The following is a 26,712-nucleotide window of genomic DNA, read 5'->3' as shown; positions in this document are numbered from 1 at the left end:
GTTGGTTTTTGTACCATGTAATACGTAGTAGTCGTCGAGAGCCTTTTCGCGCCATAGTCTACAAGTTGAAGAGAAAAGAGGAGGCTTTGGGATTTGGGCTTGCAGCTGCATCCCGCAGGAAGAGAAATGGAGTCTCGCAGAAGAAGCATGAGAGGACTTGAAGAGAACACCATGGCCATTCTCGATACATGTGGAGTTAAGGATAGCCGAGACGTTCACGATGACAGTATTCTTCTAGATTCCTCTTTTTCTTCTTCATGCATTGTCTTCTTTTTCCTTCTTCTCATTCATGTTCTTCTGTCAATTCGAAAAAGGACTATCTTTCTTAGAAGCTGTTCGTTCTGCTTCAATCATTGCCACGGATGGTACCGTTCCTACTAGGTGTGTGTCTATTCATTCAAGAGGACCTTTCATGGCCATCGTCGTCTTTACTCGTGTACTCTAATAAAAGAAGTTCTTTTATTCTTTTTTTTTTTTACATCGTTTTTTCTTTTGAGGAAAGCTACTTGAATTATTATGTACCCTGAAGACCCCTGTCGAAGGGTTACATAAAGGTTTGATTGTCAATTGATATATTTCGTGTAGTTTTTAATATTCTAATTATGAAATTTATCCTCCTTGGCATAAGGGTAAACTCCTCTATTTTCACGAATCTGAAGAGCAAAAAACTCACCATTTCTGGACTGTTTTATGTTGTTTTTTTATGTTTGTTTATGGATCGTGCTTCCTCTAAACTATCTTCCAGTCTCTTTAACGGTTACGTATGTGATGTTCTGGCAAAGGAAAATGTTTGATGCGATTTTTGAGATCTTCAAAGATGGTATGTCTTTGGAATTGACTGTGGCTAGTTATCGGCTCCTATGTGACTTAGATAAGGTATTTAAGTGGTTTGGTTTTTCTTCTAGCTCCTATAATCCTGATAAAAATTGTAATTAATTGCGTCAACTTTTATTCTGTCAATGAAGCATTACCCTCGAGTTTATTTCAGCCAGTCAGATGAAATCGTGGTGGTTCAAGAGGTAACTCTATGTTCTTGTTGATGACTTGCTGGTTATTTATTTAATTATTTATTTCTGAATTTTACTGATGATTTCTCTTTTTCTAGTTAATAGATAGCATTGCAGTTTCTTTGATCACATATTTGACCGAGAGATTGTTTTCTATATTTCATTGGCATCTATATGTACTCTCTTAATGCATCAGTGACAAACTACCAATCTGCTTGGTAGAAGTTCAATCAGAGCCTCCTAGACTTATGCCCCATTTACCTGAACTAGGACCCGTCAACTGACATGTCCTTTCACTTATGTGGGGCTTCAAAAGCTCACTTCTCAAGCTAAAGTGCTCAACAATCTTCTTAAAAATTCAAACTATCTAGGAGAAATAGCTCATGTTCTCTTGTATAGTTGAAAAAACTGATGTTTACTAGATTATGAGAATTGTTCTCTGAGGATTTTTACAATACAGAATTTGGTGCATGTGGACATGCTAGGTGTCTTTGTTGAATCTGATGCTCAGTGTGTGTGGGCTTCTGTACATGACTCATTTATTCCTATCATCTTTACGCTTACAGTGACTCAAAGCTCCACATATCTCTTTCTTCTTCAGGCCTGGTCTCCATTTGCCTTTGGCTCAGGAAATACCCGTGAAGCCATAAATTGTAGACCATCTGTTGAGTTGATTGACTCTGATGTAAGTTGTGTCATTTAAATACATATGCTCTGCCAGTACAATGTTACTAACTGTCTTATAACTAAGATTTTGTTGGTAGTTCTAAAGATTATACTATTTCCTTAGTATTGGTTTTTGCACAGCTTTCTTCCTTGCTTCCTCTCAGATGGTAGTTTTGTTAGCATTCATGTGTGTTGAGATTGAGTCTTGTTATACGGTCTTCACTTTATACTTCTTTTAATTGAGGTCTTTTTCTCTATATTCTTTCTCTTGCACAGAGGTTTTTTCTTTTAACACAAAAGATCGCTCAAACAGTTAGTGAAATGGATCCTCTGAATTTTGGAATGGAGGTTTGTATATTTATTTTCAGAATAATTTTTAACTCAATATCTTTGATGTAGTACAAAGGTGCACTATACCTGATTGCTAAAAGCACAGTCATTTGTTTTCTACAGTGCAACTTTCCTGTTCATAGATTATATATTAAAGGTGTGTTTACAGGACATAGGCAACATGTTTTTGTTCCAGTATATTGTAAATGTTCTTGCACAAGACTTTGTTCCTCTCTCTGCTTCTTACAGAAGTAAGTTGTAAGTCATTTAATTCTGAATCTCCTTTTTCGGGGTGACATTGGGTGGCTATGTTGAATCATCATGTAATTCTTTGTTGCAGAAAGGAAGAATTGGTCCCTATTGAGAGAGTCCTTACTCCATCTGCTTCTGGTATTATTTTAGCTGCTTCATACAATACCTGCTCGTGCAAGTTTTGGAGTTGTTCATTTTTTCACATTTTGGCCCTTTTCAACCTGTCTCCATGCATTTAGAATGAACTATCATGATAACTATTGAAGAAAAGTTCAAGATGTTGAGAGAAACTTTTTCAGGGTTCTCGAAAATTGAGCTTCAAAAGCTTGACGAAGGAGTGCATGTCCATCATTTGTAACCGAGTTTACCATCATGCTGAGTTCAGTGCTGATCCGCAAAACCAGAGGCATGCTTCAGTAAATATGCCTGTTGATTTTGATATTGCTGTTTCAATTGCAGTGCCTGAGCTACAAAAGGAAGTTTGTGTTTCTGTTCAGAGACTCTTAACTGTGGTAACTTTTAATGTTATCTGCTGGGAAATATGTGAGGATATCTCATTTGGTAAAATGTGGACTACTAACTATACTATTTTAACCAGATTATGGAGCTTGATGTAATAAAAATGGAGGCTGATAGGGAAGGAGTTACTTCTAGGGTTGATGGTGTGAGGTATTTGGTTTGTTTTTCCATGTAAATGACTCCAGCCTAATCTTCTAATTTTTTAATTTTTTACTTGTTGAATTTGGTGCAGAACTCCTTTGGTGGAGCTCATTCTAGAAGAGCTCATGTACAACAAAGATCTTCTTTGCCCATTTCTGGAGGTTATTACTGTTATGATTAATATGCAAAGATTTGAATGCATATAACTTTAATTTTGAAATTCTTTCTCTACTTTTCGCCACCCATATATGTTGTTGCACATTTCACTTTGGGCTAGTAGACTTAAATGAGCACTGTACTAGTCAATTTTTTTCATGGAGATGGTGTTTTATCATATTTGACTGCTTTTAGATGCAGAAGGCCCATATAAAATACCTGATTGTTGTCTAGTATCTTTGGTTAGTTTATGTTGAGAATGGATGATGGGGCTGATAAGCACAATACTCTTTTCTTATGAACACAAAACTATCATTTAATACTTTATCATTTTTGTGGTGTATAGTTAATTATAATAGTACTTTGTTTGATTAAAATTTATTGTGGTAGGCTTGTTGGTTAATTGAAGGTGTCTCAATCATTATTTTCCGTACCCTTGTGTTTCTTGTTGTTTAGATATGTTTGTTTTGTTTTCATTTCTGTTTTCTAATTTGTCTTATCTTTTTTTTCGTTAATGTCATTCGTTTTGTGTGAAAAAATTAATCTGGGTGTTATTTTTTCTTCTGTTGGATTGCAAAAACTGAGTAGAAGATAGGTTTCTGAGAGAGAGAGAGAGAGGAGTGAGAGAGGGATTGAGTTCTGAAAGAAGAGGAAAATGGTATACTTTACTCATAGCTTTCCACTGCATAAATCCTACTTTTGAGTAAGATTATGGCAATCCAATAAAAAAAACCTAATACCAATAACTTGTTTAAATCAAACCCTAATCCTTTTGTACCGAAATACTTCTCTCCCTCTCATTTAACAGTCTTCCAACACCATATAGGGACCAAATAGGGAGAAAAAGTTCTGTTCTAATATGTAATAGCACATAGAAATTTAATATAAAACACATAGGAAAAGTTTTACTGAGGTGATCTACTGTGTCAACCTATGTACTATTGCTACTTTTGGAAAATGCTAAATACAAATTTGTCCTTAAGTAACGAATTCTTGAGCTACCAAAATCTTATTTTCCATTGGCGATTTTCATTATTCATTAATTTGTAGAGTTCTGCTACCTGTGTCATAAATTGATTCAAAATTGTTCATGACCTTTATGTATATATATTTCAGTTGTATCATTATTAGCCCTATTTTTAAAGATAGTGTGCTTTTTGTAGGTATTTTCAGAACCAAAATGGAAACTGAAAATCATTCTGCAGTATTTTAGCAAGTATTGCAAAGTGGTAAGTCACATCTTTCAATTTTAACCAGAAATCTAGTTTATTTTTGGAGTCCTTCCGTATCACATTTGCCAAGATGTAATTTCTTATATAGGCTCCACAAAGCTGCAGTGCCTTAGAATGTATCACAGGGGTCTCCTAGATGATATCACATTGCAGTGGAGAAGATAACAAGCTCTAGCGTAAAATGCCAATAGGCTTTGTGCACCACTACATGGTGATTACCTTGAGTATATCATTTAGCCTACAGGACAAGCCACTAGGGCTGTAAACAGATCGGGTTCAGTCCAGATATTGGAGTTCTGGATCTGGTCTATTTGCAAATATCCAGATATCTGAAATCTGAATATTTGAAAGTATTTGGAAGTAGGATATCAGAATCCGCTTTGTCAGATAATATCCTGATTCAGATAAAATCCAGATTTGAAAACCTATAACAAGTTGGATAAAAAAGAAAATAACTAAAAAATAGAAAATGTCTAACAAAAATGACTAAAACAGCAAAAGGGACAACCTGGAATAAAAATAAACCCTTCCATCTTATAAATTAATGGAAAGAGAGAAGAGATGTTGCAGCAAGGTTTGGTCTGGCTGACAAATTTTCTTTCCAGATTTGTTCAGCAAATAGATTTATGCTGCATCCCATGGTATGACGAGAGAGAGAGAGAGAGAGAGAGCGAGGAGGAAGCTGAATAAAGGAGAGGAGAAGGAAAGGAACAAGAGACGAATGACTACTGGTGTTGTCCAGTGGAGAAGGATAGAGAATAGAGACATTGCTGCTGCCATGGGGATGGAAGGAAGAAACTGCAATTAAAAAGAGGGAGGGGGAGTAAAATCAACAAGGGAAAGAAGTATGCCATATGTGGGAGCCTACATATAGGCTAGAAAAGGGAGGGTAATAAAAAGCTGAAAGATGCTCTGATTCTTTTGAAGATTCTTTGACTCCTTATTTTCATGTTAAAAGAGTAACATAAAAAAATTGTTTGCTTGTAAGACAAGGAAAAAAAAATTAGAAATGCAAAATTTAAAAATGACTAAGGGAAATTTTTTGCAGTAACCAGGTAAAATTCCGGAGCTAGATATTTATTGGATTTGGATATCTTTATTCTAGTTCCAACTCAAAACTAAATTGGTACCTTATCGATATAATTTTGAAATTGTTTGACATTTCGAATCTTGATCCAGATTAGATGTAGATAATATCCGGATCTGTTTACACCCCTACAAGCCATTGATGCTAATTTTTTCTGCTTCATGACTTTTATTAATGTCTGTACATAGTTTATTCAGTAGAATGATGTCTTGAAATATTTGTCTTTTTTATTTAAATGGTGATTGTTTTCATTATAATATTAAATAATATAATACATCAAAGGGGGAGAGGGAGATCCTCTAACCCTAGGAGGCCGAGACACATGACACAACGTGGTGGTTTGGATTCAGGGATATTAAATTTGAATGTTTCCTTGAGAGTGTGAGTGACCTTTGTTGAAGAGAAGATATAGAAGAGTCTTACATGATTCTCACAACAAGAAGTCTCACAGAACCAAAATAAATATGGTGGAGTCTTATAGGAGTCTCACATGAGGAGGTCTACAGAAGAGTCTTAGTTAAAGGTGTTTTAGTTATGTTAGTTTTTTGTTTACGTTTAGTTGTTCAATTATTCCAAGACTTATTTTTTTGTGTTTAACTTTGAGTATAACTAGGATAAGTGTAATTCCTCTATTATAAATAGAGGCTCATTGTACTCAAATTACAACAATTCAATGAAGTTTTTCACTTTTCTAGAAATTCAACAACCTTGATTTGAGCAAAAATGTGGAAGATTACAGTTTTTACTAAAAATTTTATGTGTAAAAGTTGAAAAACTGAAAGTTAGTTTTTTTGCAATTAAGAAGAATAGAAAACAAAAAAAGAAAAGAAAAGGATAGTTGAATTCAACAAAGGGAACCAGAATTTGATTCAATAAATAAGAGATAATTCCTTGTTAAATATGAAGCCTTTTGATACCACAAGAACTCATCAATACAGGAAACCTGTTTGCTGTCCATTCCAGGAAATAGCCTCTTAGCTAGGAGTCACTCTATCTAGTTCTTACTCTCTGGACAGGAAATTACTAAAATAACCCCGACTTCTAGCACTCCCCCTCAAGGTGTAGTATATATGTTAAATAATTCCAAATTGGAACAAAATTTATTGAACTCTCACTTCCCAAGGGGATTTGTGAATCTACCTGCAATCTACTTAGTACTCCTGACATATGGGGTAACTACCTTGCTCCTAATTACTGCATCTCTAACAAAGTGAAGATCAACTTCTATATGCTTTATTTTCTCATGGAAAACAGGATTACTGACAATAAAGATGGCTGCTTGATTGTCACACTTAAGCACCATAGGGTCTTCATAAGAAAATTTTAACTCTTTTAACATGGCCTGAATTCACATGAGTTAAGTTTATGGTATGGGCATTGCTCGATACTCTGCCTCTGCACTGGAATGTGGCACTTTGTTTGGCTTTTTACAGCACAGAAACTTGTGGTGGATTTTTTGTCTAGTTAAGATCCAAATCTGCATATGAGTTTTCTTCCACCTTGAGGTGATCATGAGGTGTATAAAATAACCCCTTGCTTGGAGCTCTCTTCAAATATCATAAGATCCTTTGAACTACTTCAAAATGAACTTTGTAGGGAGACTCCATAAAGTAGCTGACTACAATAACAGCAAAAGCAATATCAGGACTTGTGATAATCGCATACATCAATTCTGCAACCAATCTTCTATACATAATTCTATCTTTCAATAAAGGCCTGTCCTCATCCTACAAATTTTGACCAACCTCCATAGGAGTATTTACTAGTTTAGCTCCTAATTATCTATGCTCATGTAACATGTTAGGAGTATACTTCCTCTGTGTCAATATTAGACCTTGCTTATATTTCAGAGATCCAAGATCTTTGGTTTGGATGTGTCTGCTTAAATCATAGGCATAACTCAATGCATAGAACAAGATTACACATAGAAATAACTCCATCGGAGTAGTGAAAATGGCCAAAATACCCCTGGACATATTCTCTAACAATGTTAATTCTAGAACCCATGAGATCAATATTCTGTTAATTTGAAGAAAAGAGAGTAAAGAGGGAGAATGAGCGAAGTCAAGAGCAAGAGAGAGATGTGAGTGTTAGAAAATACCTCCAGGGATATTTTGGTCATTTTACCACCTCTGTGGTTAAATTTCTTTATGTAATCTTGTTCTGCATGTTAAGTTATGTCAGTGGCTAAATTTTCATGCACATAGGATATGTAGTTAGGGAGATATGAGGAGAATAAGGTTTATTAAGTGTATAAGGGCATTTATATAATTATCAGCTCAAAACAGGTTTCTTAAGCCTGCAATTTAGTGCATTACATTTACAAGCTGTATTTTTGTTCGAGTTGAGATTTCAACTTCAGAAACCAGCTGAGAGTTCTTCTTTTAAATCCACTCTTGTGATTTCATTGTAGGCTTCTGTTCGTACTCGGAGGTCAAATAATATTGTTGAGGCTGCAACTCTAGAGAATGTCTTGAAGCTCTTTTCAAATGAGACAAAAGCAAGACAAATTGTGAAAAAAGTAAATGCAGATGCTGCTCAACTGCTTCTTTCTCAAGCTTTTCATGTGAGTATTGTGGCTTGCTATAAGCTGTAGAAAACTATATTTGTGAAGAAGTTTTCATTAGATTTTACCTATTCAATTTTATGCTATTTTCTGTAGTTTTCTTTGTTCAGAACGTCCAAAACACTTGTATGACATCATGATTTGTTGACTTGTTAATGTTGAAATGCTTGCATTGTGTGTTTCATTATTATCTTTCAGGCTTATATGTCCTTAAAACAAGGTGTTGACACGTCAAGTACTTTAGATGAAGAAATCGGAGGCAGTTCTATTGTGCAGATATGCAGGGATATGATTTCTGCTTTTCAAAATCTTAGAAGAACTACCAAGTATGTTCTTCACTATGTTTGGTATATGGCTTGCTTGTTTTTATTATGTACATATGTTCTCTTCCCATTTCTTTCGTGAATTAATGTTCAATTATGCAGGGATCTAGAGATTGAACTTTTTCAAAAGGAAGCCTTATTTACAGCAGCAACAATTCTATTGAGAGAGTCATAAGGATTCCAACTATTCCTGTTTTCTTCTTTTTGTGATTTTGACCTTGACTTCAGGTAACACCATGAGCTTTCAATCCAATAAAATACGAAAATCACTAAGCATCTTCATTTCCTGTAGTTATTTCCAAGATTTTGTAGTGCTAGCTGAATGTTTGAACGGCTGTAAATTACTGCTTGCTTTTTATTTGCTGGGTCACATGAAATATTATGCTTTTCTGGAGATCTGGCTCACCCTAGAGTGGATTTATTGCTTCAATTACATAGTTTTGGTTTTGTCTAACTATCAGGATAGGTACGGTGAATGAGTGAGTTGAAGTTATGAATCCTCTATGCCTATCTGAATTGTATGGTGATGGGTTGCTTTTCTTGGTTCACGTGGTGAGGCAATTGTTGGAGAAAAACAAGTGAAAAAGTTTTGGTCGACTAGCAAGACCCAACCTGGTTGGGGGCAAATATCTTCTCTTAATGAAGAAAATTGTAGAAATTGAATTAACTTGAGATTATAATTTGGAGAAAAAAGAGAAAGGAGGAAGAGGGAGTTTGCGGCAAAAAGGGGGGAAGAAACAATTAGGGTTAGGCTGGACCCTCTCCTCCAGATAACATACTAACTTATAGAAATAAGTAAATGACTAAACAGCCCCTCTATGCATACAATTCTTTAATTCACTGGCCTTGGCTTTAAAAACTGCTAGCACCAAGATCTAACACACCAATACTAAGAGGCACAATTACTATTACACTCTTTGGCGTCATAATGATAAAAATACCCTTGATATACAATCTGCATCTCAACACTTTCTTTCAAATTGGAGTGTAAATATTTAACAGCCCTGACTTATAAAAAATACACTAAGCTCTCTCTTGTTTAAGGACTTTCCAACTTGTTTTGTATACCACATAGGAGTCTTGAACTTTCTTCTTATAACTGCATCTATAATAAAATGATTATCCTCTTCAATGTACTTAGTTCTCTCATAAAAACAAGGTTTTATAATAAAACAACTACCTAAATATCATATGCGCCATCGCTATTGGCTTCTCCACTAATCTACTAAAGATATTGTTGAAAAACAAGTACAAGGGTATTTTGGTTATTTTACCTTATCTTTATTTATATGTCTTGATGTAATTTTGTTTTGTATGTCCAACTATGTCTATGGACCAAGTTTTATGTAAAGAGAACACTAGAATAGGAGATATAGAGAATTAGGGTTTTCACTTAGGGGACGTACAGGTCCCTTAACGCAGATCAGTTCACTTTCTCTCCCTCTCATTCTCTCTCCTCCACTTTCTCTCCCTCTCATTCTCTCTCTTCAACCCTCTCTCTTCTTAACTTTTTCAAATATAATCTGCATCAATTCATACATTGTAAGCCATAACCCTGTAGTATATGAAATTACAACATCTAAGGAGGCCTTACTTGGAAATTACCCTCGAAGAAATCATAGTTAATTTGATTCTTCTGGTCATCGGTTCTCTTTGTTTTACTTTTCTTCAACACTCTTTGTTTATCATGCATGGAGGATTTAAAGAATTATACATATTGAATTCCACCAAAGGAAGAAAATGAAGAATTGAAAAAAGGCTTTACAAGTGATAAACTTGTTCTTTTTAGCTGGAAGAGGATTTTAGCATGCCTCACCTCTTAGGAGACCATGGATGACTTTATAGACTTTTTAGGGTAAGTCAAAACAGACGAACTGCCATATTGTTGTTCATTGCTTGTGTCATAGGATTGTTCGTTGTTTTCTGTCCTTTTAACTTAACCTTGTTTGAGTAGGACTACATGGAATCTATACAGTCCTAAGCTTATTCCTACAACTTATTGTCATTATCAATTTCCTTCTCTGTTTTAGAAACTATAACAAATTTCTGTTTATAAAATGCAATTCTGTTCTTGTGCTTTTAAATCTGCTAGCAGATTAGATGGAACCCGTCTGTTGTTGAAATCAGTAAACTCATATTATTTTTTTACTTAAATGGTAGCTTAATAGTTTCTTTTACACTGTTTCCAACTTCTTATTATCATTATTAATTCTCTTCTTTGTTGCAGGAGGATTATAAAATCACTTTTGACAAGATTTAATTGCAGCAGGTTGCTATTATGTAAATTAAACTGTAAGAAAATCTATTGAAGGAAAATATTGTCATTTTTTACTTACTATAAAGTCCAGAAGTTACGTTATCTTATTCTGTGTTTAGTTTTGTCTATTGTCCTATTTTCATGTAATTTGAACAAGTATGTAGGGAGATATGGGGGTTTAAGTGTTTTTACGTGGAAGGGGTATTTTTGTAATTACTTTCAAAACTATTAAGCTCAACCCCCAAAAAGAGCCTTTCCAATGCTCTACTTGCTCCCTCTTTTCTCTCTTTCACTCTCTTCCTCCAAACCCCTAAATTTCATGCTTTCACATGGTATCAAAGTTGTAGATCTTGGTTGGAGGTCTTTGTTCTTCTCCTGTTCCCTCCATTGAAACTTGTGAGCCCTCCATTGAAACTTGTGAGCCCGTAGAAAGTGGATTTTCCAAAATTTACATTGATTGGTTGGTAAAAAATCTGAATTTTTACGTTCTTATTTTGTCATAGGTTTGATGCCTCCTACTACTTGAAGAGCAGTTCTAAGACTCTTTATTGCCCCATGAAGGTTTATCGAGTGAAAAACCACTATTTTTGCACTGTGCGACCCCAATATTGGGTCCTCTACCTGTGTCATCTTGGGATTTGTTTGTGTCAGCCCTAATTCCTTTGGTTTTTCCTTGGCTTATGCAATTCCAAGTGTATAAAACTTTATGTCCTAAAGGAGGGTTCTTTATTGGAATTTAGGGTTTAGGGTTCTTCCCTTTTTCTAGTTGCGCAACCTATTATTGGGCTTAACCAACCTACATCATCATTGGATTAGATGACATCAGTACTAAAAATTGAAAAAATTGTGGGATGTGCCCATAACACTTACATCGCTATTGTTTTTGTGTTGATTTGGGGCTGTCTAGAGTCCATATTTGGGGCATATATGGCTGATTTTGAGGTTTTTACCCCTTTGAGGGATTCTGGGAACTCAAAAGGGAAGAGTACTATTATGATTATTTTTTAGAGACTGAATGACCAAAACTATCTAAGTTGGTCACAAACAGTCAAATTATACTTGAAGGCTAAGAAGAAGTCAAAATTCATTTGGGATAACCTTCCTATCTCCTTGAATGACGATTGGGAAGTTTAAGGATAGTCAAGTTATGAACCTAGTTGATTAACAAAATGGATTCCAAGTTAATGAATCAAGTTATGAATTATAAAATAACCAAGGAGATGCCGAAATCATTAGAGTTTGCTTATGCTCAGGAATACAACTTGTTACATGTTTTTGAATATATGCTAGGATGTTTAGCCTCAAGAGAGGTTAGACATCTGTTTTGGGTGCTATGGTGAATTGGTTGGTATATTGCAGGAAATAAGTATTTTTCATCCTTTTACTATGGATGAAAGAGAAACAAGAAAACAAAATGGACATGTGCACATTGCAAAAAAATTAAATGGTTTAGGGCCATAATTAGATGTTATTAGGGCACAACTATTAGCCTAAGATGTTCAATCATTATTCACAAATTTTAGCAGAGTATTATATGCAAAGTATGCTATTGAAGCCCAAGGAAATAAAGATGAGACTAGCCTTTCTGTATCAATATTGAATATTAAGGGTACCTCAAAGTCATTTAGTGGCAAAGTACTAGAGGTAGAGAGAAAGGCTGAGGTGATTGTAAACTAAACAAAAGATGTGCTCATTGTGGTCGTACAAACCATTTTTCTGACAAGTGTTGGATTTTTTTTGGTAAACCCACTTGGGCCAATTACGACGTTCATGAGAACACTAATGTGTCTCTTGAGCCCATTGTGAATGTAGTACCTAGAACATCTGATGAATGCATCAACTGATTCAACACATGGCACAACTGAATGTTACCTCTTCTTCAACATCTATGACCCTATCTTCCACTTCCATGGCCACATTGGCTAATTTTGGTACTTCTATCCTCCATATACGTCCATCTTCCACTTGGATTCTTGATACAGGATCCATTACTCACATGTTAGGTATGTCTACTTCATTTTCTGATTTAAAAGAGTGAGCTACTATTAAACAAGTGACATTGGCCGATAGATCCATTTCTCTAGTTCAAGGAATGGGCACATTGGCTCACTCTACCTTTATATCACTTATGTCCTATTGTTCCTAAATTTTCTCTCGATTTGTTGTAAGTCAACTTACCAAATCAATTAATTGCTTCATAACTTTTTATCCTTCTCATTGTGTTTTTTAGGATCTTTTGACGAAGAGGACAATTGGTCTTGCATGTGAGAGGTTCGGATTATACTGTGGAAAACCCTTTACCAGATACTTCACAACCACTGCACTCTGCGATTTTACCTCTATAGTGGCATCTATGGTTGGGTCATCCTTCATGCAAAGTTGATTTAACTCTTTCCTACATTTCTTTGAAGTCTATCTTTTTAGTGTGACTCGTATCAGTTGGGCAAGCATCCTTTCCTCCAATCAATACCGAAGTAGCCACTCGTTAGGTATTTATTTATTATGATGAGGCTTTGCTTTGTCTAGTCCTTAGTTTTGGTTATAAGTAATTTTTTTCGTCTGTTGATGATTTTAAACATTGTATTTGGGGGTAATTCCTTGGAGAATTTTTTTATGTATTTGATATATTTAAACTTTTTTATAATAAAATAAAGAATCAATTTAATACCTCTAGTCGTGTACTTCAAACTGATAATGATCTAGAACTTATGAATCAAAAGTTTGATTTATTTTGTCAAGGACATGGTATTATACACCAATCCTTGTATGTTTTTAGACCGTAAAAAAATAGTGTTGTTGAATGAAAAAATCGTCATTTTTTAGAAGTGGCTCTCACCATGTTTTTTATATGAATGCACCGAAATCGTATTGAGGTAATGTTGTCCTCATTGTGTGTTTCCTCATTAACCAAATGCCTTCCTCAATTATCGATGGTAAAATTCCTATACATGTGTTAATACCACCATTTACTTATTTCCGTTGTCTCTTCATGTTTTTGAGTAAGTATCTTCTGCATGTCTTTGGTACCTCCAAGGACAAATTGTTCCCTTGGAGTATTTTCTTGGGTTACTCATGCACATAGGAAGGATATAAATACTTTTGTCCGTCTACTAAGAAAACATTTATCTTTGACTTTACAGACGTGATAGTTTTTTAGGTTACTCTTTTCTTTTCTGCATCTTCTATAGATGTTTTGCCATCCATATTTCCAAGGTTGTTGCCCCCACTCCTCTGGAGGAGATTCCTAGTTTGATTCCTGATGCTATTGTAGAGAAGCCACTATAGGTATATCACAAACCAAAAACTCTCTATCTATTGATTCTGAGTTAAGTAATCTACACTTGACCATCACCATTCAAAAAGTTGTTAGAAAAATGTACTTTTTATCCTTTGTTTCATTGTGTCGTTTGATTCCCTCTCTGGCCAGTACAAATAATTTGATATGTCCTAGTCCTTCTGTACTATTCATTCGTCTGTGTAGGTTGCACTTTCTTCTCCACCATGGAAGATAACTATGGATGTTGAGATAGAGGCACTACTAGCTTGGGGTATACTCGTTGGTGCTACAATTGTGGGTTATAGATGGGTATATATTGTGAAGTATAAGCCGGACCGATCAATTTAACAGTATAAGGCTAGATTGATAAACACACAAACATATGTTATTGATGTGTTTGAAACTTTCTCCTGTTGCTTGTCTATCTTTGGTTTGGATTTTGATGTCTGTCACTGTCAATTACGGGTGGTCATTGTATTAGCTTGATATTAAAAATGTTTTTTTGTATGGTGACTTGGTTGAAGAAGTCTATATGGAGCAACCTCTTGGGTGTGTTGCTCAGGGAGAGACTGATAAAGTATGTTGACTAAAAAAAAAATATATATATATATATATATATATGGTCTCAAACAAAGTCTTTGGGTATGATTTGAGAAATTTAGTCAAGTGGTTGTCTATTGATTTGTTAGGATGCACTGTGACCACTCACTCTTTGTCATGAGAAGATTGTCTGATATTGTGGTACTACTAGTATATGTAGATGATTATATTTTTTTAGCAAAATATTTTCAGACTAAAGACTTGGGGTCACTAAAATACTTTATAGGTATTGAAGTAGCTAGAAGCAAGGCGGTTTTGGTACTGACTTAGAGGAAATATGTCACAAACATTCTACATGAGTATAGATTGTTGGGTGCTAAGCCTGTTGAGTTTCTTGTGGTGGTTGGACATGACCTTCATGATGAACTCCACCATAAGACTGTATCATCGGTTAGTTGAAAAACTCCTATACACTCATCTTGACATATCCTTTGTTGTCAATATTGTTAGTCAACTCATGGAGTGCCCTTGCAAGGTTCACCTAGAAGTTGCACAACAGATCTTGAGATATCCGAAAAGGTCACCTGGAAAAGGACTATTTTTTAAGCTTCATAATAACATGAAGATGGAGGCATTCTCAGATGCTGATTATCTGAATCTAAGCTTGATTGGAAGTCTACCACAAGTTATTGTGTATTTCTCGAAGGTAATCTAATAAGCTAGAAGAACAAAAAAACAAAATTTTGTAGTTCATTTTATTGTTGAAGTTGAGTATAGAGTCATGATTCGTATAATCAATGAGTTGATGTGGGATCTATGGTTAGAAAATTGAACCTACAACATGAGTGACCCATGATCATGTACTGTGATTATCAGATTGCTATATTCATTGCAGAAAACCCAGTATTCCATGAAATGACTAAATATATTGAGGTAGGTTGTTACTTTATTCGAGATACTATGATGAAAAATGAGGTTGTGACTCTCTATATGCGATTTGGTGATCAAATTGGAGATATGTTTATTAAAGCACTGGGCATACATTAATTTGGGGTATTTTGCAACAAGTTGGGCAAATCAAGTGTCATTCCATGACCCACTACTTCCCATCCTATTTCTAATTTTCACTCTACTCATCGATTATCTCTAAGTTGTCAATCGTTTCTAATGATTTCCTTCATCTTTCTTCCTAAAGATTATCAAGAAGCTCTATAACATCCAATATGGAAAACTACCATGGAGGAAAAAATGACTGTCATTCGGACCAACCACACTTGGCATGTCATTACTTTACCATCCAAGAATAAACTTATTGGATGTTAGTGGGTTTTTACGATAAAACATAATGCAGATAAAAGTATAGCCTGTCTCAAAGCCAGAGCTATCACAAAGGGATACACTCAATCCTATGGAATTAATAATGAAAAAACCTTTTCACTAATTGCTAAAGTTAACTCAGAATTGATTCTTATTTCCCTTGTAAATTTTCAATGAGATCTTGATCAACTCGATACTAAAAATATATGTTTTAAATAGAGACCTCCAAAAAGAAGTTTACATGTTACAACTACCCGCTTTGTGGTTGAGGGGGAGAAAGTATGCAAACCTTGGAAATGTATCTATGGTTTAAAACAATCCCCTCGATTATGTTTTGATAAATTTAGCAAGGTGATAATTGGTCTCAAATTCAAAAGGTGTGAGACTGTTCATTCAGTATTTGTCAATTATTACTAGATTTGGTATAATACTTATGGTTGTTTATGTGGATGTCATTATCTTGACTAGAAGTGATAAATATGAAATTCAAAGGATGAAAGGTGAACTCAACAAAGTATTCCGGATCAAAGATTTGGGATTGTTGAAATATTTCCTTCGTGTGGAGGTTTTGTAATCTAGATATGACATCATTTTATCACAAAGAAAATATGTATTTGATCTGTTGGAGGAAACAAGTATGCTAGGTTGTAACATGAAGAAGGGGATGAGGCAGATGTCAGAAAATTTCAAATATTGGTAGGCTTTTACGTAATTCAAATCGAAATCAGGATTTTAAAAAGAAAAATTAACAACAATATTATCAGATATCTCCAGCATTTCAGACGTGAGTGGACAAGCCCACGGCCCACTTGCGGCCCTGCCGTAGTCCCTCGGTACTTCGAAGAGGTTTTTTGAGGTTTCTGATTCTCCGGTACAATCTGATTTACTTTTTGGTTCCCGATTTAACTAATTTTAGAGAAAGATGGACGAAGACGACGAGAATCCTCCTCTCGCTGTGGAAATTGATGAGCTTGGCAAACGAAATTCGTCCACCTCAGAAGATTCTGTCGGTGTGACGATCATTACCGGCTATCTTGGTGCAGGGAAGTCCACGGTAATTGCATTCGCTTTTGTTGGAACTTTAATTCAAAAATCATCATTTTCCCCTACTCCTTTTTATTTTATCCGGTTGATAGTGAGATTGCTATAGAACTTGGCGCTCTAATCCTTAATGATGTGTTCCAGAAACCTGAGTATTTTACCTCCAAATTTTTCCTTAAGTTCAAATTATGCATGTTTCAATGTGATCTGCTAACAGCATTTGGGGTTGAAAATTTGACGAATTTGTGAGCGCGGCTGTTTATTTACTTTCTCGTTTTGGAGTCCAAGTGTTAGGCGTATTTTCTTATATCGGTGGTGCAAGCTTTAGGAGAAAAAATGGCCCAAAAAGAGGATGGAGTGGCTGGAAACAATATCTACCACTGACCTGTAACTTCTGAGCCTGCTGCAAATGCGTTTATGACTACTAAAACAGACGCAATAACAAGTCGTATGCATCTCTCTTTGCTGTAATCTTTGTGCAATGGATTACTATATAATATGGAAGGTTCAAGAAAGATGAAATCCAAAATCCCAGGATATTGAACCAAAGATTCTTCCATATTAACTCAGCTTCTATTGCTCTTGAAAGTAGGTCCCTTGTCTACGTCATAGTGGGCAAATTCTATTACTTTGATGGTTAGGATTTTCATTAACTGATTGAACCTGTTGTAGATGGGTTAATGTCTCTTAGTTTCTAAAAGTCTCTTAGGAATTGATGGGTAGAAAACCAGTCTAGTTAGCTTATTCTTTTAATCCATGTGATAGTATATGTTTCTTTTTCTTTATGAAATGTTGTGATAGTATGTATCCTGAGTAATTATATTGTTGTGACTCCAGTTAGTAAACTTCATCCTCAATGCACAACACGGAAAGAAGATTGCTGTTATCTTAAATGAATTTGGTGAAGAAATTGGAGTTGAACGAGCATTGATTAATGATGGTCAGAGTGGCAGTCTTGTTGAAGAATGGGTTGAACTTGCTAATGGGTGTGTTTGTTGCACTGTTAAACATAGTCTAGTTCAAGCTTTGGAGCAACTTGTACAGCGGAAAGTGAGGTGATACTTATTGTCTCATCTTTGTCGTCCTTCTCTATAAATGCAGTTCAACTTTTAAGCTTTGGAGTTGCATGAAGTAGTTGATGTTGTACCATTTATTTCTTTGTTTTTCCTCTCTTTCATCAACTCACCATAGAGTCAAGTTAAGTTAATTGCTTTTGATTTGTCTCTTTTCTCTGATTCTGTTTCACTTATTTTTATGGTCTGAGGTTGTGGTATATACTTTCATTAAATACTACTTACTGCATTTTTGCTACATAGGCTTGATCATATACTGATAGAAACCACTGGATTAGCTGATCCAGCTCCCCTTGTGTCTATTCTTTGGTTGGATGAACAACTGGAATCGGCAATCAAACTTGATTCTATTATCACGGTCAGTTTCTTTTATCATGGTTAAGCCATGTCTCCATCCAATTTGTTGAGTCAGATGACTTGATTCATTTTATTTATTTTGCGTGGTTTTTAAGAAAACATATTTGATTTGTTATTTATCATCAGTTCAATTTAGTTCCACACCTAATAGGTTGATTTCTTGATGTGCTTGTTAGATTGCACTTTCCTTTTTAGTAAGTTATAATTATGTTAATTGCATGTTTCTTCTTTTTTCCTTCATCTTATTCTTCTTCTTCCTCTTCTTACTTCTCTTCTTCTAACTGTTTCTGGTTCTGTTTTCCAAAAACAGGTTGTAGATGCCAAAAACCTTCTATTGCAGCTTGATCAAAATTGTACTTCAACTTCATTTCCTGAAGCATTTCTTCAAATAGCTTTTGCGGTAATAAGATCTTCATATGCTGTTATAAGATTGCGAACCACAAATAAAATCTGAAACCTCTTCCATCCATATAAGTATTGGGCAGTTATATACTATTATGCTGATAATACTAATAGCTGACAAGTGACCTACTTAACCGATAAACTTTTTGAAGAATTTCATTATGGGTAGATTATCAACTGAATCTTGCTGAGCCCTTGTGTTATTGCGTTTGCTATTTTGGGCTTCAGTTGAACTGAAAATGTCCAAACCATTGCATGTCTTTGGAGGGTCTTATTACCACCAGTCTGGTGGACATATACTCAAAGTTTATCCAGTGTTTTAAAACCTCACAAGGTATTGACCTACTGAGGAGACATGGTCTGGTTTGACTATTTCAACATATCACCACCTGCATCACTTGGTTGTGCTAATTTATTTTAAAATTTAAAAAGCATTTAATGGGTTATTTTTTCTCTGTTTTTCATGTTGAAACCATCTTATATATATCCTGATGTAGGCATGACAACTGGCTGGATTAAACAGGTAACCCACCCTGACCCAGCCCACATGAGGCAAGGGATGAGTTTCTTATTTTATGCCATAGTATGGGGATGGGTATCTCTTTAAAAACCTGCACAGGATTGGGGTGGGTTTGCAAAGACCCAATGGGGTTTGTGGAAACCCCTGACTCAGCCTATTCCATCCCTTCCCTGATCTGATGTCATTTAGTTCAGTATTGAAACAGCTGTTCGGCATGCTTTTATGACTTTCCAATCTGAGTTAGCAGGTCATATCTGCTGGATCTTAGATCCACATCATGGTTGAACTGGTTCAACTGGCAAGAGGGGAGTAGAAATTGAACATTCATATATGTTCTTTGAATGCACTCATGTCTATGATACCACGAGTTACACATGCTTTGAGATATTTTTCTTATCACAATAGACTCTTGACATCATTCTTCTTGTAGGATGTGGTAATTCTTAACAAGGTTGACTTGGCTTCTCCAAAAGAACCTGAACCTTTGACTTCACATGTTGTAGAAGAACTGGAGAAGGAGATATACAACATCAATCCCCTTGCCAATATCATTGTTTCTGTACGTTGCCAAGTTGACTTATGCAAAATATTAGACCGACGGGCGTATGATGCAAAGGTTGGTTGTATTTCTTTCTAACAGGAAAAAAACTATATTTAGATAGAAATTCGCATGATTTAACAGCATCATCTTTGGTCTTGTTAGCATGTGGCCCACCTTGAATCATTGTTGAGGGACACTAACTCAATATCTACCTCAAGTCGTCATAACAGCAGAATGCAGACCTTCTCGATTTGTGAGCAGAAGCAAGTTGATCTTGACAAGGTACTTCTTTTCTCCCAAATAAAACAGTGGATATAGTTGTATTTCTAAGTTAAACTGTTTGAAGCAAATGTCTTTCTGAGCTAAGTCAAATTAAATTTTGTAAATATTTCTGGTGATGTTTTTTAGCAGTGAGTGCTAACCCATTCTATGATGGGTTAGACTTGCTTTAAATCTAGTAGTACTGATAGCTTTGGATTCATGTGTCTAATATGAGAAATTAAGGAGAATTGTGAACTTGAGATAAAATATTTGATATTCTCTTTTTTTAGAGAGTATTCTTGAGTAAATTTCTTTTGTTTTTAGCTCTAACTTTTCTTTTTTTTTTTATTTGATTTGTGTTTTATTAGTCCCAAAATCTTTTCCTTCTTTGTTTCTTTGTTTTATTTTTTTTGGAATAATGATCAGCTTAAAAGCTGCCTAACTGTAACTTATCAATTTTTATTAAGAGGGATTTATTGAGTTTTTCCTTTCAGAAAAGCTACTTTGATATATTTTGTTTAATCACTTAGCCTGATTTTATTCATCCGTTGGCATTCTTATGTTAAACTGTGCTATTCTCAAAATGTGAAAGCAGAGAAACATTTTGAATGGGAAAGAATATCAACATTGCAAAACTTTTTGCAAACTTGTTACACAAACCATTCACCATAACTTGGTGAGACTTGAGCCCAAGACCTTATACTAGATGCCCCCCTTACAGCTATTGAGGCAGAGATTCAATCCACAATATTGTGAAGTTATTTGAAAATGAAGGTCAAGCTGGAGTTTGCAAAAGAAAATATTTTAGATGCCAAATTGACTTTGTTCTTAATTGTGTGAGAAGCAAGACCTGAGAATCAGTTAGAGATACAGTTCTCAAGTTCTTTTTTGTAAATTTATTTTGGATCGATCTTTATTTAAAATATATGGGAATTGATATTCAAACTGACTTTGCATTACTAGCCTTTTCTATGACATCTTATAGATCTGTTCTTACCATTCTAAAGACAAATAAAGAGAAATCATAGACTGGGTCATGGTTGATTTGTATTTGTCCTAAATATTGTGACCTTTAAAATTCACAAAGAAAGTCATTTCTTTTGTACTAAACAGTAGAAACACTAAATTTGTTCAAAGAACATTTGTGGTAATAATTTTAACTCTATATGAATATTAAATAATCAATTTTATGCAAGGCAGATGTTTGCTGGTCAGGTTTTGCTAAAGCTGGTTTCCTCATACCACAGGGAGAACACCTGATCCCATCTTGTGTCAAATGGCAGCAATGGTTTCCTCATTTAAGCTGCTGTGCAGCTATCTCTAACTAGCCTATGTGGCTGAAATTATTCTTGCTGTTTGGGCTTTTTCACAAAGAATTCATTTCCTCTAGTTGTTAATTTTCGTTGTCCAGTAAATTGTCATTTCTTTTCTTCTAGTTTCGCTTGTGGCTTGAGGAGATTCTTTGGGAGAAGAAATATGATATGGATGTATATCGCTGCAAAGGGATTTTAAGAGTTGAAAACTCTGGTCAACTTCACACATTGCAAGTAATTTTCTCCACTGTGCCATTTTTATCCCCTGGATACTGCAAGAATCTCTGCTTTTCAATTGACGTAGTTAGGATTACAATGAAAAATGATAATTTAGTTACTTCAATGTTTTGCAGGCTGTCAGGGAGACCTATGAGATTGTTCCAGCTCGGGAATGGATAAAAGGAGAAGATCAATCAAACAAGATAGTTTTCATAGGAAACTCTCGAACCTGGAATTGTCATAATTTTAATTTTATAACCATTAGCCAATGCCTTTATCTACAAGATTATATTGTACCTCATATTTGATATCATTTACCCGTTGCTGGTGACAGGTCAGAATATGGATGAGGATGTTCTAACGCAGACCTTCAGATATTGCCTCGTATGTGAACTATAATGCTTTGCATCCCACTAGGTAAAATGATTTTTTAAGCTACATGAAGTTTTTCATCTCGTGTAATGCTACCTTGTGATAGAAATATTTGTGATTTGCAAGTAAAACTTAAACTAGGAATCCTAGTTCAGTTACATCATTGCCGGTTCTGCGCGTTGTGCGTTGTCTCTGCGATTTATGGCTTTTGAAAGAAGAAAGAAAAGCTGGGTACTCTGCTGGCTAAGTCCATCCGGGCATGCAGGGTGGGGTTCCTACGTGGATTCATTACACAAAGTGGGAAGGACAAGAGTGCCTCTTGTATGCATGTAGAAAAAGTGAGTGAGGGGGTGGGGTGTGTTTCTAGTACATCACTGTTTTCCACCAGAAATAGCTTCATCCTCCTCCTTTGTTTTTAAAGCAACGGTGGAGGGATCTCAACCTCCAAAATTCAGGGTAGGTGACCCAGTTTTTTCGTTTTAGGTAACACAAAGTGGGAACTGACTAGAGCAATTGGAATGAAGAGTATTTGCATAAAAATAATTATGCTAACAAGTCGGTTTACGAGCTAACAAGCCAAGTTTAGGAAATTTTGAACTTTGACATGTTATACTTAATGAACCTTATAAGTTTGAACTTGAACAAACTGAACTAACCTGAGCTGTTTGTGAGCCATTTTGGCTTGGTGCCACCAGAATGGAGTTGAGCACTGACAAGGAGTGGACTCCTCCCATCAAGACTATTCTTCAAACAGCAAACAGTTTCAAAATTTTGTGTTTGAATCAAAGGGGAAAGATTCCCATGGCTCAACGATCATAGATTGAATTGAACTAGAAAGGATAAGAAGAGACGAAGGAGAAAAAAGGGTCTACCACTTCTGTCAATGGGTTTCATATGAAGATGATTCCTCTTAGTTGATATTCAAATTACTTGTAGTTTCAGAAGCGTATTTCTGTGGTTCATCTCTGTAACTCATCCTAACGATACTGCGCTCAGTAGTCGGGATCAAAATTATCGTTGCTGCAACCCGAAGAAAAACTAAATTTTAAAATGGCCCCCAACAGGCGAAGGAAAAATAAACGAAATCAACAGTAACAACATGGTTGTCGTTTTCAGTAATCCCTGTTTTTTTTTAACAAAAAGGAGTAACTTTCGATCTGCTTTGTTTAGATGGAATCAAGAGTTGGTGTTTTATGGCGCGGGACTGTCTTGGTCAATTGTAAGCTCTAGTCTTGGTTTGAGTTTGCATTCCATTAATGGTAGAAAACAAGAAGAAACAAAACATAAACATAGTACAAGAAAACCAAGCTTAGTTTATATCGACAGGGAAGAATAAACCAGAAACACCCGTCTTTGCGTCGATGACTAGAGGCTTCAGTGCTTCATAAGTCAGACCAGACAAAATTCCTAGCTCGAAACTGTTATTAGCAAAGTTACCTGCCTTCGGGGTTATAATTTCTAGGTGAGTTCTTTCATATAAAAGGATCAAAACCCAGAATCTCCCCATTCTCTTCCTGCACCGAAATCCCCGTTGGTGGTGGGGAAGGGTGGTCAATGGCTTCATCTCTCGTGGGGTTTCACTTCCTGGACATGGGAATGGGATCTCAGTGTTGTGCTTGTGGATCCCCCCGGGAGAGACGCCCCTACCATCGCCATTGCTCCTGCCAACTTCACCACCTATCGGATCTAGTGGTAGCTCCGGGAGGACCCAAGTCGCAGCGACTGCAAATGTTGGGAAATCAACGTCTCCTCTGCAAGAAAAGCCGCCTGTTTTTCGACAAAGAAGGTAGGAACCAGAACCATGGAAGATCATCAACACAACTTGTCCTGGAGTCCAGAATCAGGAGTGCATACAGCAACGAATCAAGTGAATCATGAGCTATGAGAAGATGATCACTTTGCCGGTTCGCTCGTAAGAGTGAAACAATGGAGGCTCTAGCAGTGCATGGGCGGGGAGAACTGTGGGTGGTGCGTGCCCGCGTCACGCCCTCATCACAAAGCTGTATTTAATTTTGTTGTCCAGACCCTCTTGCAAACAAGCTGTGCTAAATTAGATTTTATCAGAGAGAATACATGATCAAATGAGTCCAGAAGCAAATGGGCTCTCTTTCAGTTTGCTTTCCTACAGAGATTGTCTTGAACGAAGGGGATCAATGGATGTTTGAAGAATTTACCATAAGCACTGCACAAACAACTAAGGGTCGCATCTGAGTTCAAACTTAGGCTCGAACCTAAAATTGGAATCAAATTCAAACCCAAAAAATTTAACTGAGTTTGAGTTCGAGCTTGAACCTAACCTACATTTAAAACTATAAAATAAAAAAAATTATAAAAAAAAATAAAAAAAATATTATGATGAACTTAGTACTATTGAACTGCAAGTTATTACAAAGAAGTCAAAGATTTTGTAATGGAGCATACTAATGTATAACTAACTTAATAGACCTAAAAAAGAGCAAATACCTCTATTAATAGTGTTTATTTCATTGATAAACAAAAACATTAGATATTGAGGGACCCAAAAGAATTTGAATGATTGATCATTTTTTAGGTTTGAGGTAAATAAAAGCAACTAAAGAGGGAATTTATGGGAGCAATAGAGCAACTAATGGCTTAGCTCACAAGCTAACAAGGCAAGCTTAAAAAATCTTGATTTTGACTTGTTATACTTAATAAGCCTTATGTAAAGTTTGAGATCGATCCGAGCTTAAGTAAAAACTGAATTGAACTAAGTTTTTTTCGAGCCAAACTCGAACGATTTGCAAAATAGTTTGGCTTAGTGCCACCACTAGAAACAACAGTCTCAAATCATTTCTCAAAATCCTAATTCTTGGTGTATTTTCATGTAGAAGGTGATCAATTCAATGCTGATAAATTATTAAAAATAAATAAATAAATTATTTTTTAATAACATAAGATATGTTTTAACATTAAAAATCACTAATTTAATATAATAATAATAAAATTAATATAATAAATAAATATATATTTATCAATAACATAATATATTTTTATGTATTATTAATTAATAATATATTGTTACAAAATTTAAAACCATTGGTTTAATTAATTATTGCAATGGGATAATTAAACCAAAATAATTTATCAAATATTTATTTTAATAATATTTTAATTATGACTATTAAATTACTAATTTAATATAGTAATTATAAAAATAAATATATAAAAAAAATAAAAACCATTGGTTTAATTAATTATAGCAATAGTATGTCGAGAGGGAGAAGAGAGGGAGGTCGAGAGGCTCTGCGACGGAGGTCGAGAGGGAGAGGAGAGAGAGGCCGAGAGAGAAGAGAAGCCGAAGTAGGGTGCTTGAAGTCGCCGAAGGTTGCGAGCGAGCGAGAGAGAAATTTTTTTTTCTTTGAAACCTTGTTCGACAAAGGTTCCCTTCTTGATAGCCCGAGTCCAAGATGTATTTGAGCGATGGTAAGTGAAATCAAAGCTCGACCCCTCTGATTTCACTTACCATCATTTTATGCCTGAAACGGGGGAAACCGGAATACAACTATATTTCACTTTCCCCCGTCACTTACGGTGCGCACTAAAGAGTTTTGGCCCACTTTCCCCGGCATAAGTGAAATATACATTTCACTTACGTTGTGCACTAACAAGCCTTAAAGAGGGAATTGATGAGAGTAATTATAGCAAAGGGTACTTTTATTAAAAAAAAAAAAAAACTATACCAACGGCTTAGCTCACGGACTAACAAGGCAAGCTTCAAAAATCTTGAGTTTGACTTGTTATACTTAATAAGCCTTATATAAAGTTTGAGCTCGATCCAAGCTCAAGTAAAAACTGAATTAAACGAAGTTTTTTTCGAGGTAAACTCGAACGATTTGCAAACTAGTTTGGCTTAGTGCCACCCCTAGAAACAACAGTCTCAAATCATTTATCAAAATCCTAATTCTTGGTGTATTTTCATGTGGAGGTGATCAATTCAATGCTGATATATTATTAAGCACATCTAACAATCCAAATGCTAGCGAGACTTATTCCTAAGTTGGATTTAAGAGGAGATGAATCAGGTGAAGGAGTGAACTCGTCCATTTTTTCATCCCACGAATCATCTCCAACTCGTCCCCCAGTTCACTCTCTAATCAACTAAATGTAACGTGTTATTCCTCCTCTTTCAAAACACAGGCAGCTTGTTGCACGACGAGTATTTTATAACCAAAAGCCACACTACTAGGACACGAGCTGCCTAATTAGGTTTGAATTTCGTGGCCAGCTCTTCTCTTCAAGTAAATGTGATTCATACCCGGAGACACCAAACTTATGGTCCTAATTTCGATCATACTTTAATGTGAGGTTGTCTAAATTAAGCTTTGGGGGTTCAAGTGTCACATTATAGTGTATCATCTAAATAACATTTGTGTATGTATGTATGGGTGCAGGCAGATCATCTTTTTTTCTTATTTAGAACTGATCTTGATTTCCTCAACAAACACTCAAATCCCATTTCTTCTTGTTTTATACAATGATCCTTGCTTAGTCAAACAAGATGCTATATTCATTGAATTAAAGCCATTTGAGGCTTACACCAAAACCCTAAGGAGGTGTACCTATATACTATATATGCAATTGTTTTCTTTGATGTTATCCAAATCAGAATTTCTTGTCATTCCCCACAATCTCTAGGTTTGATACAACTTCCTTGACTCTCTCTCTCTCTCTCTCTCTCTCTCTCTCTCTCTCTCTCTCTAATTGAATGGGACAAGTTAGTAAGTTGACTAATTGAATTGGGTCATATGAATTCCAACTTTTTTTTTTCTCTCCCTCTCCTAATGAGTATGAATGGGACAAGTTAGTAAGTTCATTAACTAAATCAACTAGCTTGGGTCATATGAGTTCCAACTTCTCTCTCTCGCTCTCTCTCTTTCCTAATGGGCATGAATGGGACAAGTTAGTAAGTTCACTAATTGAAT

At 35.5% G+C, this 26,712-nt stretch overlaps 2 protein-coding genes across 7 annotated transcripts; both read left to right on the top strand.

Moving 5' to 3' along the window:
- Positions 1-72: 72 nt before the first annotated feature.
- On the top strand, positions 73-10,764 carry LOC137953879 (negative regulator of systemic acquired resistance SNI1). 4 transcript variants are annotated; one of them, XM_068801416.1, is made up of 16 exons: positions 73-226; positions 315-381; positions 783-876; positions 966-1,019; positions 1,609-1,692; positions 1,950-2,021; positions 2,173-2,254; positions 2,344-2,393; positions 2,555-2,767; positions 2,854-2,924; positions 3,007-3,076; positions 4,235-4,300; positions 7,804-7,956; positions 8,155-8,282; positions 8,382-8,507; positions 10,507-10,764. In XM_068801416.1, the coding sequence occupies exons 1-15, from the start codon at positions 127-129 to the stop codon at positions 8,452-8,454; spliced, it is 1,377 nt and encodes a 458-aa protein (XP_068657517.1). In that variant the 5' UTR covers positions 73-126; the 3' UTR covers positions 8,455-8,507; positions 10,507-10,764. The 4 variants fall into 4 exon arrangements, with proteins under 4 accessions (XP_068657517.1, XP_068657520.1, XP_068657518.1 ...); XM_068801419.1 differs by having other exon boundaries at positions 2,173-2,261; positions 2,715-2,767; XM_068801417.1 differs by lacking the exon at positions 4,235-4,300.
- Positions 10,765-16,522: 5,758 nt separating this feature from the next.
- LOC137953315 (uncharacterized) lies at positions 16,523-22,832 on the top strand. Of its 3 annotated transcripts, XM_068800657.1 has the most exons (10): positions 16,523-16,724; positions 17,549-17,766; positions 18,028-18,142; positions 18,452-18,541; positions 19,494-19,679; positions 19,767-19,886; positions 21,302-21,412; positions 21,532-21,614; positions 21,733-21,814; positions 22,465-22,832. In XM_068800657.1, exons 1-9 carry the CDS (start codon positions 16,593-16,595, stop codon positions 21,794-21,796), a joined length of 1,119 nt encoding a protein of 372 aa, XP_068656758.1. In that variant the 5' UTR covers positions 16,523-16,592; the 3' UTR covers positions 21,797-21,814; positions 22,465-22,832. The 3 variants fall into 3 exon arrangements, with proteins under 3 accessions (XP_068656758.1, XP_068656756.1, XP_068656755.1); XM_068800655.1 differs by lacking the exon at positions 22,465-22,832 and having other exon boundaries at positions 21,733-21,927; XM_068800654.1 differs by lacking the exon at positions 22,465-22,832 and having other exon boundaries at positions 21,532-21,927.
- The last annotated feature ends 3,880 nt before the right edge of the window (positions 22,833-26,712 follow it).

Source organism: Aristolochia californica, unplaced genomic scaffold (assembly GCF_029961685.1).
Source record: "Aristolochia californica isolate CCGP_79_NKW_82.1479 unplaced genomic scaffold, dmAriCali1.0.hap1 SCAF_16, whole genome shotgun sequence".
NCBI classification, from domain to species: domain Eukaryota; kingdom Viridiplantae; phylum Streptophyta; class Magnoliopsida; order Piperales; family Aristolochiaceae; genus Aristolochia; species Aristolochia californica.
Note: the sequence above shows the minus strand (reverse complement) of the source record. Positions and strands in the feature narration are given on the sequence as shown.

Bases quoted from the DNA above. Each gene is read 5' to 3' on its own strand.
- LOC137953879 (XM_068801416.1), top strand. From the start codon at position 127: ATGGAGTCTCGCAGAAGAAGCATGAGAGGACTTGAAGAGAACACCATG. The intron at 4,301-7,803 runs GTAAGTCACATC...ATTTCATTGTAG, and splicing joins TTAGCAAGTATTGCAAAGTG to GCTTCTGTTCGTACTCGGAG. The intron at 8,283-8,381 runs GTATGTTCTTCA...TCAATTATGCAG, and splicing joins AATCTTAGAAGAACTACCAA to GGATCTAGAGATTGAACTTT.
- LOC137953315 (XM_068800654.1), top strand. From the start codon at position 16,593: ATGGACGAAGACGACGAGAATCCTCCTCTCGCTGTGGAAATTGATGAG. The intron at 16,725-17,548 runs GTAATTGCATTC...TTGTGACTCCAG, and splicing joins TTGGTGCAGGGAAGTCCACG to TTAGTAAACTTCATCCTCAA. The intron at 21,413-21,531 runs GTAATTTTCTCC...AATGTTTTGCAG, and splicing joins GTCAACTTCACACATTGCAA to GCTGTCAGGGAGACCTATGA.